The sequence below is a fragment of the Salmo salar genome, chromosome 01 (assembly GCF_965601325.2).
Source record: "Salmo salar chromosome 01, fSalSal1, whole genome shotgun sequence".
Lineage (NCBI taxonomy): Eukaryota > Metazoa > Chordata > Actinopteri > Salmoniformes > Salmonidae > Salmo > Salmo salar.
In genome coordinates this window covers 77,871,423-77,885,405 of record NC_138291.1, presented here as the reverse complement: position 1 = coordinate 77,885,405, position 13,983 = coordinate 77,871,423, and the positions used below count along the sequence as shown (strand labels likewise).

At 44.4% G+C, this 13,983-nt stretch overlaps 1 protein-coding gene across 3 annotated transcripts in view; it reads right to left on the bottom strand.

The window, feature by feature from the left end:
• The window catches only part of zgc:123010 (RRM_SF domain-containing protein), a 63,434-nt gene that overhangs the window by 29,819 nt on the left and 19,632 nt on the right, over positions 1-13,983 (bottom strand). The window contains exons 2-6 of one of the 3 annotated variants that reach the window (XM_014214846.3): positions 7,733-7,806; positions 3,175-3,258; positions 2,926-2,982; positions 2,571-2,771; positions 2,140-2,265 (exon numbers count right to left, since the gene is read on the bottom strand). In XM_014214846.3, the coding sequence (XP_014070321.2) occupies positions 2,140-2,265; positions 2,571-2,771; positions 2,926-2,982; positions 3,175-3,258; positions 7,733-7,806 (542 nt within the window). The remainder of the gene's footprint in view (positions 1-2,139; positions 2,266-2,570; positions 2,772-2,925; positions 2,983-3,174; positions 3,259-7,732; positions 7,807-13,983) is intronic. The other 2 variants (XM_014214864.3, XM_014214854.3) reach the window with 2 other exon arrangements.

The following is a 13,983-nucleotide window of genomic DNA, read 5'->3' as shown; positions in this document are numbered from 1 at the left end:
TGTAGGTCGAGTTAATTAAAGTGACTATGCATAGAAGACAACAGAGAGTGGCAGTGGTGTGGAGAGGGGAGGGGCAATGCAAATAGTCTGGGTAGCCATTTGATTAGATGTTCAGGAGTCTTATGGCTTGGGGGTAGAAGCTGTTTAGAAGCCTCCTGGACCTAGACTTTGCGCTCGGGTACCGCTTGCCATGCAGTAGCAGAGAGAACAGTCTGACTAGGGAGTCTGACAATTTTTAGGGCCTTCCTCTGACACCGCCTGGTATAGAGGTCCTGGATGGCAGGAAGCTTTGCCCCAGTGATGTACCGGGCCGTACGCACTACCCTCTGAAATGCCTTGTGGTCAGAGGCCGAGCAGTAGCCATACCAGGCAGTGATGCAACCAGTCAGGATGCTCTCGATGGTGCAGCTGTAGAACCTTTTGAGGAGCTGAGGACCAACGCCAAATCTTTTCAGTCTTCTGAGGGGGAATAGGTTTTGTTGTGCCCTCTCCACGACTGTCTTGGTGTGCAAGGACCATGTTAGTTTGTTGGTGATGTGGACAGCAAGGAACTTGAAGCTCTCAACCTGCTCCACTGCAGCCCGGTCGATGAGAATGGGGGCGTGCTCGGTCCTCATTTTCCTGTAGTCCACAATCATCTCCTTTGTCTTGATCACTTTGAGGGAGAGGTTGTTGTCCTGGCACCACCCGCCCAGGTCTCTGACCTCTCGTTGTTGTCGGTGATCAGGCCTATCACTGTTGTGTCATCGGCAAACTTGATGGTGTTGGAGTCATGCCTGGCCGTGCAGTCATGAGTGAACAGGGAGTAGAGGGGGCTGAGCACGCACCCCTGAGGGGCCCCTTTGTTGAGGATCAGCGTGGCGGATGTGTTGTTACCTACCCTTACCACTTGGGGGTGGCAAGTCAGAAAGTCCAGCATCCAGTTGCAGAGGGAGGTGTTTAGTCCCAGGGTCCTTAGCTTATTGATGAGCTTTGAGGGCACTATGGTGTTGAACGGTGAGCTGTAGCCAATGAATAGCATTCCCACATAGGTGTTCCTTTTGTCCAGGTGGGAAAGGGCAGTGTGGAGTGCAATAGAGATTGCATCATCTGTGGATCTGTTACACAAATTGGAGTGGTCTAGGGTTTCTGGGATAATGGTGATGTGAGCCATGACCAGCATTTCATGGCTACAGACGTGAGTGCTACTGGTCGGTAGTCATTTAGGCAGGTTACCTTAGTGTTCTTGGGCACAGGCACTATGGTGGTCTGCTTAAAACACGTTGGCATTACAGACTCGGACAGGGAGAGGTTGAAAATGTCAGTGAAGACACTTGCCAGTTGGTCAGCGCATGCTCGCAGTACACGTCCTGGTAATCCGTGTACTACGAGAATGTTGTATTATTTAAAGATCTGCCTCACATAGGCTGCGGAGAGCGTGATCACAGTCATCCGGAACAGCTGGTGCTCTCCTGCATGTTTAAGTGTTATTTGCCTTGAAGCGAGCATAGAAGAAGTTTAGCTTGTCTGGTAGGTTCGTGTTACTGGGCAGCTCTCGGCTGTGCTTCTCTTTGTAGTCTGGAATGGTTTGCAAGCCCTGCCACATCCGATGAGCGTCGGAGCTGGTGTAGTATGATTCGATCTTTGTCCTGTGTTGATGCTTTGCCTGTTTGATGGTTCAACAGGAAGGCATAGCTGGATTTCTTATAAGCTTCCGGGTTAGAGTCCCGCTCCTTGAAAGTGGCAGCTATAGCCTTTAGCTCAGTGAGGATGTTTGCGTGTAATCCATGGCTTCTGGTATTTTCGGTCATAAGAGACGGTAGCGGCAACATTACGTACAAAATAAGTAAAAACTAAGTTACAAACAACGCAAATAAACACGTAAAACTTCAGCCTTCTTCTCCGGCACCATTGCACTGTCAACACATCTACAACAGAAAGTAACTAGCCAGTCATCCTTAGCCAACAACACTCCTACCATAGCAACTTAAAGCTACCAAAGTAGATAGTGATCCTTGGCCCCAACACCTCAGACTGACAGCTATTGACAAAACATCCACCACAGCAAATCTCTAGTTAGCTAGCTATACTGGCTATCATCAGTCTTACGATAGCAACTAGTCAGCAATGTAGATATCCCATAACTCAGGGTCCACTTACCTCTCTGGTTCTGCCCTCGTTCTCCTTATTCTCTTTGGACTTGGCGCCAGGTTTGGTACAGCCTTTTGGCTTGATGTGGCTAGCAGCGTTAGCAAAGAACGCACTGCTCACATCCCACTCCAGTTCCTACAGCAGAGAGGGAGAAGGAGAGAGAATGGTTTACTAAGGTGCCCATCAGCTTGTATATGAAGACACCTTCTCAAGTACACACAGCTCCTCTAAAACTAGCCTGGGGAAGACGGATCATAATGGATGGAATGGAGTAATTGGAATGGTATCAAACACATGGAAACCATGTGTTCGATACCATTCCAGTCAAGCCATTACAATGAGCCCGTCCTCCCCAATTAAGGTGCCACAACACAAATAAATCTAGGACCAGGCACCTACGCCATTGCTTTGCCCAAATGAACGAGTCAGTCTGTCCCTACCTCTTCAGATGTTCGTGCAGCGGTATTCTGGGGTCCTTTAGTTCCTGATGGGGCTGGCGATGGGGCAGAGGGTTCCTTAGAGCGAGGGATGGCTGCTTTATCCTCTTTCTCTTCTTTCACTACCTCCTCTTCTACCTCCACCTCAGACTCACTCTCATCTTTATCCTCTTCCTCCTCAGATCTACCATCATCCTCCACATCCTGGAAAACAGAGAGCATATCATAAACTAGCTGAAATGCAAACTGTCCATTCCTTTTTATACAGACATTTTTTCTGATCATTGTAAATGAGGCTGTTAAGCGTCGCATAATTTATATTAATTCAGAATACATGTAATACTGGTTTGTAGTTAACCTGGTCAGTGCCCTCAGGCTTCTTCACCTGCTCCAGCTTCTTGCGTTCCCGTCGACGCTGAGAGGAACATAGTAACAGCATCAGGATACACAGATTGGGTGCTGAATATGTGGTTCACTATGGACAGAGCAGGTCCTTCACGGTTTTTAACCAAACACTATGGCTCAGGATGATTTGGTGTGTGTGTATATAGGAGTAAGTGTGTGCGTATGTACAGTATGTATAAATTAATGTGCGAGTGTTGCTCACCTTCCTTTTGGCTCTGCGTCGCGCCGCTCTGTGTTTGGCCTTCTCCTCCTCGCTCAGACAGTCCTCTCCACTGATGTCCTGTTCCTAACACACACACATTCATTAATAAGTGCATCGATGATGTTGTACCCAGTGACCGTCCGGTACATATCCCAACCAGAAGCCATGGATTAACCTGTTGGGGCTAGGGGGCAGTATTTTCACGGCTGGATAAAAAAACGTACCCGATTTCATCTGGTTACTAATCCTACCCAGTAACTAGAATATGCATATACTTATTATATATGGATAGAAAACACCCTAAAGTTTCCAAAACTGTTTGAATGGTGTCTGTGTATAACAGAACTCATTTGGCAGGCAAAACCCTGAGACATTTTCTGACAGGAAGTGGATACCTGATGTGTTGAATTACCTTTAAGCCTATGCAATTGAAACACACAGGGGTTGATTAATGTTTTGGCACTTCCTATTGCTTCCACTAGATGTCACCAGCCTTTACAAAGTGTTTTGAGTCTTTTACTGTGAGATCTGACCGAACAAGAGCCATGGAACGGTGATGGCCGATTAGACTCTGGCGCGCGAGTTCATGTTGGGTACCCTCGTTCCAATACGTTATAAAAGAGAATGCATTCGTCCACCTTGAATATTATTCATGTTCTGGTTAAAAAAGGCACTAATGATTTATGCTATACAACGTTTGACATGTTTGAACGAACGTAAATATATTTTTTCCCCTCGTTCATGACGAGAAGTCCGGCTGGCTTAGATCATGTGCTAACAACACGGAGCTTTTTGGATATAAATGATGAGCTTTTTTGAACAAAACTACATTCGTTATGGACCTGGGATTCCTGGAAGTGACATCTGATGAAGAGAATCAAAGGTAATGGATTATTTACATAGTATTTTCGATTTTAGATCTCTCCAACATGGCCGTTTGTCTGTATAGCAAAGCATATTTTTCTGGGCGCAGTGCTCAGATTATTGCAAAGTGTGATTTCCCAGTAAGGTTATTTTTAAATCTGGCAAGTTGATTGCGTTCAAGAGATGTAAATCTATAATTCTTTAAATGACAATATAATATTTTACCAATGTTTTCTAATTTTAATTATTTAATTTGTGGTGCTGACTTGACTGCCGGTTATTGGAGGGAAACGATTTCCTCAACATCAATGCCATAGTAAAACGCTGCTTTTGGATATAAATATGAACTTGATAGAACAAAAAATGCATGCATTGTCTAACAATGTCCTAGGAGTGTCATCTGATGGAGATTGTAAAAGGTTAGTGCATCATTTTAGCTGGTTTTATGGTTTTGGTGACACCTGTCTTTGAATTGACAAAACATTCCACACAGCTATTGTCAATGTACTCTCCTAACATAATCTAACTTTATGCTTTCGCCGTAAAACCTTTTTGAAATCGGACAACGTGGTTAGATTAAGGAGATGTTTATCTTTCAAAGGGTGTAAGATAGTTGTATGTTTGAAAATGTGAATTTTGACATTTATTTGGTTTCAAATTTGCCGCTCTTGAAATGCACCTGCTGTTGATAGGCTGCACCACGGGTGGCACGCTAGCGTCCCACATAGCCCCAAGAAGTTAAAGGCAACATCCGGATGGTTATAAGAAATCCCGCTATGCCTTCCGACGAACCAACAAACAGGCAAAGCGTCAATACAGGAAAAAATGAAATCCTAATACACCAGCTCTGAAGCTCATCGGATGTGGCAGAGCATGCAACCTTTTACAGATTACAGAGGGGAAACCAGCCGCGAGCTACCAGACGAGCTAAATACCTCCTGTTTGCTTCCAAGCTAGAAGCACTGAACCATGTATTAGAGCACCAGCTATTCCGGACGACTGTGAACACGCTCTCCGTAGCCGATGTGAGTAAGACCTTTAAACAGGTTAACATTTACAAGGACGCAAGGCCAGACAAATTACCAGGATGCATAGTCAGAGCATGAGCTGACCAGCTGGGAAGGGTCTTCACTGACATTCAATATCTACCTGACTAAGTCTAACACCTACATGTTTCAAGCAGACCACCATAGTCAATATGCCCAAGAACGCCAAAGTAACCTGTCGAAATTAATTTCAACCCGTAGCACTCACATCTGTAGCCATGAAATGACTCACATCAAAACCATCATACCAGACACCCTGAACTCAATAGAACCCGCATACCGCCCCAAAGGATCCAAAAATTACGCACTCTATTCCACTTTTCCATCTGGAAAAAAAGGAACACCTATGTAAGAATGCTGTTCATTTACTACAGCTCAGTGTTCAACACCATAGTGTCCTTCAAGCGCATCACTAAGCTAAGGACCCTGGGATTAAACACCTCCCTCTACAACTGGATCCTGTGCTTCCTGACTGGCCGTCCCCAGGTGGTAAATGGTAGGTAACAACATCCGACCACGCTGATCCTCAACACGGGGGCCCCTCAGGGGTGCGTGTTCAGTCCCCTCCTGTACTCCCTGTTCACTCATGACTGCATGGCCAGGCACGACTCCAACACCATCATTAAGTTTGCTGATGACCTGCTCACCGACAATGACGAGACAGCTTATAGGGTGGAGGTCAGAGACCTGGCAGTGTGGTGCCAGGACAACAACCTCTCCCTCAATGTGATCAAGACAAAGGAGATGATTGTGGACTACAGGAAAAGGAGGACCGAGCACAACCCCATTATCAACGGGGCTGTAGTGGAGCAGGTTGAGAGCCTCAAGTTCCTTGGTGTCCACTTCACCAACAAACTATCATGGTACAAGCACACCAAGACCGTCGTGAAGAGGGCACGACAAAAACCTATTCCCCCTCAGGAGACTGAAAAGATTTGGCATGGGTTCTCAGATCCTCAAAAAGTTCTTCAGCTGCACTATCGAGAGCATCCTGAATGGTTGCATCACTGCCTGGTATGGCAACTGCTCGGCCTCCGACCGCAAGGCACTAAAGAGGGTAGTGCGTACGGCCCAGTACATCACTGGGGCCAAGCTTCCTGCCATCCAGGACCTCTATACCAGGCGGTGTCAGAAGGTTAAAAAAAAAAAAAAAAAAAAAAAATGTCAGACTCCAGCCACCCTAGTCATAGACTGTTCTCTCTACAAGTCAACAGCCTGAGCATCCTGTCGGGCTGTATCACCGTCTGGTATGGCAACTGCTCCACCCTCAACCGCAAGGCTCTCCAGAGGGTAGTGCGGTCTGCACAACGCATCACTGGGGTCAAACTACCTGCCCTCCAGGACACCTACGACACCCGATGTCACAAGAAAGCCAAAAAGATCATCAAGGACAACCACCCGAGCCACTGCCAGTTCACCCCGCTATCATCCAGAATGTGAGGTCAGTACAGGTGCATCAAAGCTGGGACCGAGACACTGAAAAACAGCTTCCATCTCAAGGCCAGACTGTTAAAACAGCCATCACTAACAGAGAAGCTGCTGTCAACATACACACTCAAATCTCTGGCTACTTTAATAAAAAATGGACTTAATAAAAGGTATCACTAGTCACCTTAAATAATGACACTTTAATAATGTTTACATATCCTACATTACTCATCTCCTATGTATATACTGCTCTATACCAGCTACTGCATCTTGCCTATACCGCACGGCCTCCGCTCATCCATATATTTATATGTACATATTCTTACTCATCCCTTACATTTGCGTGTATAAGGTAGTTGTTGTGAATTTGTTAGATTACTTGTTAGATATTACTGCATTGTCTGAACTAGAAGCACAAGTATTTCGCTACACTCACATTAACATCTGCTAACCATGTGTATGTGACCAATCAAATTTAATTTGAGGTCCAAAAGGCTTCTCAACAGCTTCTACCCCCCAAGCCATAAGACTGCTGAACAGCTAATCAAATGGCTAACCAGACTATTTGCATTGCCCGCCCTCCCCCCCCTTTACGCTGTTGCTATCCTCTATGCATAGTCACTTTGACCTACATGTACATATTACCTCAATTACCTCGACTAAGCAGTGCCCCCGCACATTGACTCTGTACCAGTACCCCTGGTATAGCCTCGCTGTTATTTTACTGCCGCTCTTTAATTAATTGTTACTTTCATTTCTTATTTTTTACTTAAATCATATTTTTCTTAACTGCATTGTTGGTTAAGGGCTTGTAAGTAAGCGTTTTACTGTAAGGTCTACACCTGTTGTATTCGGTGCATGTGACAATTTGATTTGACTTAGTTGACCGGGGCAACTCTAGCAGGGAAGAAATTTGACGAACAGACTTGTTGGAAAGGTGGCATCCTATGACGTTGCCACGCTGAAAGTCACTGAGCTCTTCAGAAAGCCCATTCTACTGCCCTTGTCTATGGAGATTGCATAGTGGTGTGCTCGATTTTATACACCTGTCAGCAACAGTTGTAGCTGAAATAGCCGAATCCACTAATTTGAAGGGTTGTCCACATACTTTTGGCCACAAACTTCAAGACCACAATGCACTGAACACTGTCAAACATACAGCCCCTTGTCCTTCAGTGTAACATGTCTTTACCTTGGACAGTGTGACATCATTACCTTACCTGTGTGACGTTGGTGAGCTCAGAGGTCACTGCTCCACATTCCATCTCCTCCTGGCGCTGAGCACTGGAGGTTTCTGGGTAAAAAGTACAACATACAGTACATCAGGGTTCAATTTGTACATTACATGCTCAAAAATAACCCATTCTCTACACCAGACATTGATTAGGTTAAATCCAGGCTAGCTTCAACAACTGAACTGTGAAAGGTCAGTCAGATAAAGGTTTGTACGAGGTCACTGCTTCACTGCGGTCTGATTCAAGTCAGTCAGTCACACACAGAAGTCTTATGACTGAACAGTTTTTGTTTTTACTGTCGAAGCGTGCCTTAAACAAACCAGAGTCAATCTTTTCTATTTTTACATTTCAAACAAGCTCTGAATTCTGATGGAGAACAATAGACCAAAACAAGGGCATTCAAAAGAAGTGAATTGGCAGTCAAGAGGTGTACATATGACTGATTTAGAAACATGTCCTTGATAAGATAACCTTACACAGGGATAAACTTTGCAGGGCTTGCAGTTAGCTTTTCAGTGATAGCCTGGTTGTGACACCATGCCCCATGTTGATCTCAGTGGACTAATGAGCGTGAGTAAAAACTCGAGAACAACTAATATGGACTTCTTTAGGGCCAATGACGATTTTTGGGTGTCAAGGAGGCCGATGGCCTAAAATATCGACCGATATTCAATTAGAAAATGTTGATGACAAAATTTGACAGAAACAGCCATGCATGCGTAAATGCATACATTTTTTAAATCAAACAAAATTTGACTGTTTTACCAACCTAATGGTAATTTTATTTGAACGATAAATCTCTTGATAAACTGGGTTAATTAAGATGGCATACCTACAATACAGGTGAATGGATATTCAGTAGGAGAGTATTGAGCTTTTTTTGGCTAATCTGGTGCTACAGATGACAATCGGTTTGCCTTTCATTTGGGACATATTAGCCAATTGATCAACAACATTTGCATAGAAGCATCACTCCAGCATGGAAGGACATCATTTAGGCACTGCTGTTAGTTTGAAAATATAAAATCTATTCAATGCAAATGGTCCAACGTAACATCAATTTGTGATCACGGCTGCTTATGAAACAAGTAAAAATGTTGTAAGCTGTCAGGACACCTCTCTAAATAACAAATCTCAGCTGCCAGGACAATTTTTTTTAAACGAGTCAATTGGCTAGTTCAGCTATGTGTCAAGAAATGGGCGGGTTGTAACTTTATCCTACTGCTATGATTGAATAGAGCGAGGCTGTAACTCCACTCCCTTTCACATCTCTCCATCAATCATATCACTTGCTGGCTGCAGTTTACTGCTACTACGATAACTAGCTCAATGGCGATGACATTTGCTACCAAGCCATAAATGTGCACAATATCTAATATTTGTCTGAATGACTAAAATCTGCACATAGTTTGAGAAGTGAGAAGGCACAGGCACTGATCTAAAGCTTTCTTGGTCCATAAACATGCGGGGAGATTCTTAGGTAGCTAAACCTATTGCCAACCTTTATTTAGGCTTTTTAAAAACACGTCATTCTTTACTATTATGACAATCATCTAATCCGACTATCAACTGTCAATTTAGGGATACGATTGTGGCTTGTTCGATGAGCATACCAGTAAATATCTTACGTTACACCAAAGAGGTTTAGAAACTCTGGTTACACCACAAGTCAGATGGTTTGTTGCCAAAAATGGTGCATTTTCAAAATGATAACCAGCTAACGCTAGCTACATTGGCAATTATCTCCTGATAACTTAGCACCGTGTTATCCTAGCCAGCTAGATAGCATACAGTATTATCTAATAAAGCTAGCTAGTTAATACCACAGATGAAAGGGTTAATTATCGTACTCTTTGCTAACAGGTCACATAGCCATCTCCTTATTGCATGCATGTCAGGCATGTCGACAGAGTAGCAGAATGACTTTTGCTTCCCTCCAGGTCTGGGGGTACACTTTCAAGTAGACTTAAATTGAAAATATGGCAATATCATCTGCTACTCTCCTCAGTAATTTTCCATTCAAGTTGTCAGACCCCGGTGGCTTCTCATTGAGACTTTTTTCAAAATAATCATTAAAATAGTTGGCAATATCAGTCGGTTTTGTGATGAATGAGCCATCTGATTCCATATCAGTCGGTTTCGTGATGAATGAGCCATCTGATTCCATGAAATCTGTTTAGTCACATGTCAAAATTAGCAAAATGTTTGCCAATCGGTTGTGCAACCAGACTTATTTGTCATTCCTTTTGCCTCATCCCTCAACCATACAATTTCTCATCAATCCATGGGGATTTAACCCTTTTTAGAGTCATTTTCTTAATGGGTACATGCTTATTAGTAACTGGAATAAGCAATTTCAACATAGGATTTACTACAAAACTTATTGTATGACCTCTTATACATTATACACTGATCAAAAAAATAAATATAACACATCCTAGATCTGAATGAGTCTTACTAAATACTTTTTTCTTTAGATAGTTGAATGTGCTGACAACAGAATCACACAAAAATAATCAACGGAAATCCAATTTATCAACCCATGGAGGTCTGGATTTGGAGTCACACTCAAAATTAAAGTGGAAAACCACACTACAGGCTGATCCAACTTTGATGTAATGTCCTTAAAACAAATCAAAATGAGGCTCAGTAGTGTGTGTGGCCTCCACGTGCCTGTATGACCTCCCTACAACGCCTGGGCATGCTCCTGATGAGGTGGCGGATGGTCTCCTGAGGGATCTCCTCCCAGACCTGGACTAAAGCATTCGCCAACTCCTGGACAGTCTGTGGTGCAACGTGTCGTTGGTGGATGGAGCGAGACATGATGTCCCAGATGTGCTCAATTGGATTCAGGTCTGGGGAACGGGCGGGCCAGTCCATAGCATCAATGCCTTCCTCTTGCAGGAACTGCTGACACACTCCAGCCACATGAGGTCTAGCATTGTCTTGCATTAGGAGGAACCTAGGGCCAACCGCACCAGCATATGGTTTCACAAGGGGTCTGAGGATCTCATCTCAGTACCTAATGGCAGTCAGGCTACCTCTGGCGAGCACATGAAGGGCTGTGCGGCCCCCCCAAAGAAATGCCACCCCACACCATGACGGACCCACTGCCAAACCGGTCATGCTGGTGGATGTTGCAGGCAGCAGAATGTTCTCCACGGCATCTCCAGACTGTCACATGTGCTCAGTGTGAACCTGCTTTCATCTGTGAAGAGCACAGGGCGCCAGTGGCGAATTTGGCAATCTTGTTGTTCTCTGGCAAATGCCAAACATCCTGCACGGTGTTGGGCTGTAAGCACAACCCCCACCTGTGGACGTCGGGCCCTCATACCACCCTTATGGAGTCTGTTTCTGACCGTTTGAGCAGACTGCTGGAGGTCATTTTGCAGGGCTCTGGCAGTACTCCTCCTTGCACAAAGGCAGAGGTAGCGGTCCTGCTGCTGGGTTGTTGCCCTCCTACGGCCTCCTCCACGTCTCCTGATGTACTGGCCTGTCTCCTGGTAGCGCCTCCATGCTCTGGACACTACGCTGACAGACACAGCAAACCTTCTTGCCACAGCTCGCATTGATGTGCCATCCTGGATGAGCTGCACTACCTGAGCCACTTGTGTGGGTTGTAGACTCCGTCTCATGCTACCACTAGAGTGAAAGCACCGCCAGCATTCAAAACTGACCAAAACATCAGCCAGGAAGCATAGAAACTGAGAAGTGGTCTGTGGTCACCACCTGCAGAACCCCTCCTTTATTGGGGGTGTCTTGCTAATTGCCTATAATTTCCACCTGTTGTCTATTCCATTTGCACAACAGCATGTGAAATTTATTGTCAGTGTTGCTTCCTAAGTGGACAGTTTGATTTCACAGAAGTGTGATTGACTTGGAGTTACATTGTGTTGTTTAAGTGTTCCCTTTATTTTTTGGAACAGTGTAGATCAGAAACACAGTGCAGACATTGTCAATGTTGTAATGACTATTGTCGTTGGAAACGGCAGATTTTTGATAGAATATCAACATAGGCGTAGAGGCCCATTATCAGAAACCATCACTCCTGTGTTCCAATGGCACGTTGTGTTAGCTAATCCAAGTTTATAATTTTAAAAGGCTAATTGATCATTAGAAAAACCATTTGCAAATAGCTGAAAACTGTTGTCCTGATTAAAAAAAGCAATAAAACTGGCCTTCTTTAGACTAGTTGAGTATCTGGAGCATCAGCATTTGTGGGTTTGATTACACTCTCAAAATGGCCAGAAACAAAGACCTGAAACTTGTCAGTCTATTCTTGTTCTGAGAAATTAAGGCTATTCCATGCAAGAAAATGCTAATAAACTGAAGATCTCGTACAATGCTATGTACTACTCCCTTCACAGAACAGCGCAAACTGTCTCTAACCCGAATAGAAAGAGTGGGAGGCCCCAGTGCACAACTGAGCAAGAGGACAAGTACACTAGTGTCTAGTTTGAGAAACAGATGCCTCGAGTACTCAATTGGCAGCTTCATTAAATAGTACCTGCAAAATACCAGTCTCAACATCAACAGTGAAAAGGCGACTCCAGGATGCTGGCCTCCTATGGGACACCCAATCACGTCCAGATGTGACTGCAAAAACCAGTCGCAAAAACCATGAAGCGCTACGATGAAACTGGCTCTCATGAGGAGGACCACCACAGGAAAGGAAGACCCAGAGTTACCTCTGCTGCAAAGGATACAATAATTTGAGTTACCAGCCTCATAAATTGCAGCCTAAATAAATGCGTCACTGAGATCAAGTAACAGACATCTCAAAATCAACTGTTCAAAGGAGACTGTGAATCATGCCATCATAGTCAAATTGCTGCAAAGAAACCACTACTAAAAGGACACCAATAAGAAGACTTGCTTGGGCCAAGAAACACGCGCTATTGGATATTAGACCGGTGGAAATCTGTCCTTCGGTCTGATGAGTCCAAATGTGCGATTTTTGGTTCCAACCGCCGTGTGAGATGCAGAGTAGGTGAACGGATGGATGATCTACGCATGTGTGGTTCCCACCGTGAAGCATGGAGGAGGAGATGTGATGGTGTTGGGGTGCATGGTAGGTGACACTGTCAGTGATTTATTTAGAATTCAAGGCACACTTAACCAGCATGGCTACCACAGCATTCTGCATCTGGTTTGCGCTTAGTGGGACTATATTTGTTTTTCAACAGGACAATGACCTAAAACACACCTCCAGGCTGTGTAAGGGCTATTTGACCAAGAAGGAGAGTGATGGAGTGCGGCATCAGAACCTGGCTTCCATAATCCTCCAACCTCAACCCAATTGAGATGGTTTGGGACGAGTTGGACTGCAGAGTGTATGAAAAGCAGCCAACAAGTGCTCAGCATGTGGGAACTCCTTCAAGACTGTTGGAAAAGCATTCCAGGTGACTACCCCATGAAGCTGGTTGAGAGAATGTCAAGAGTGTGCAAAGCTGTCAAAGGCAAAGGGCGGTTACTTTGAAGAATATCAAATATAAAATACATTTTGATTTGTTTAACACTTTGTTACTACACGATTTCAAATGTGTTATTTCATATAGTTTTGATGTCGTCACTACTATTTTACAATGTAGAAATAGTAAAAATAAAGAAAATTCCTTGAGTAGGTGTTCAAACGTTTGACTCATACTGTATATAGATTCTACAGTGGTTCTTAACCTGGGTTCGATCGAACCCCAGGGGTTCGGTGAGTGAGTCTCAGGGGTTCGGCGGAGGTCAAGACACACACCCGACTCATATGATTCGTGATGACACGCCCCGCTTGGCCATCATTGGCTGCAGGTGATCACGCAACATCGCTTGGCCTATCTGTGCTGCAGGGAATTTGGCGCGCTCAGTAGTCGAATTGTGACTGTCGTGATGGTACGTCATGTGATTTCTTTCTTAATATTTGAATCCCTTCATACTAACTATGTCGAGCAAAAAAAGAAAGTGGTCGGACGAATATGTACAATATGGATTCACATGTATAACGGAACGTGATGAGAGTCAGCGTCCTAACTGCATGATTTGCAATGCCAAGTTGAGCAATTCTAGTCTAGCACCGGCAAAACTAAGAGAACACTTCCTTAAGCTGCATGGAGATGGACAATACAAGAACACAACGCTCGCTGAATTCAAGGTGAAGAGAGCCAGATTCGATGAAAAGGCAACTCTGCCTGTTCTCGGCTTTGTACCCATCAACAAACCGATCCTCACAGCATCGTACGAAGTTGCTT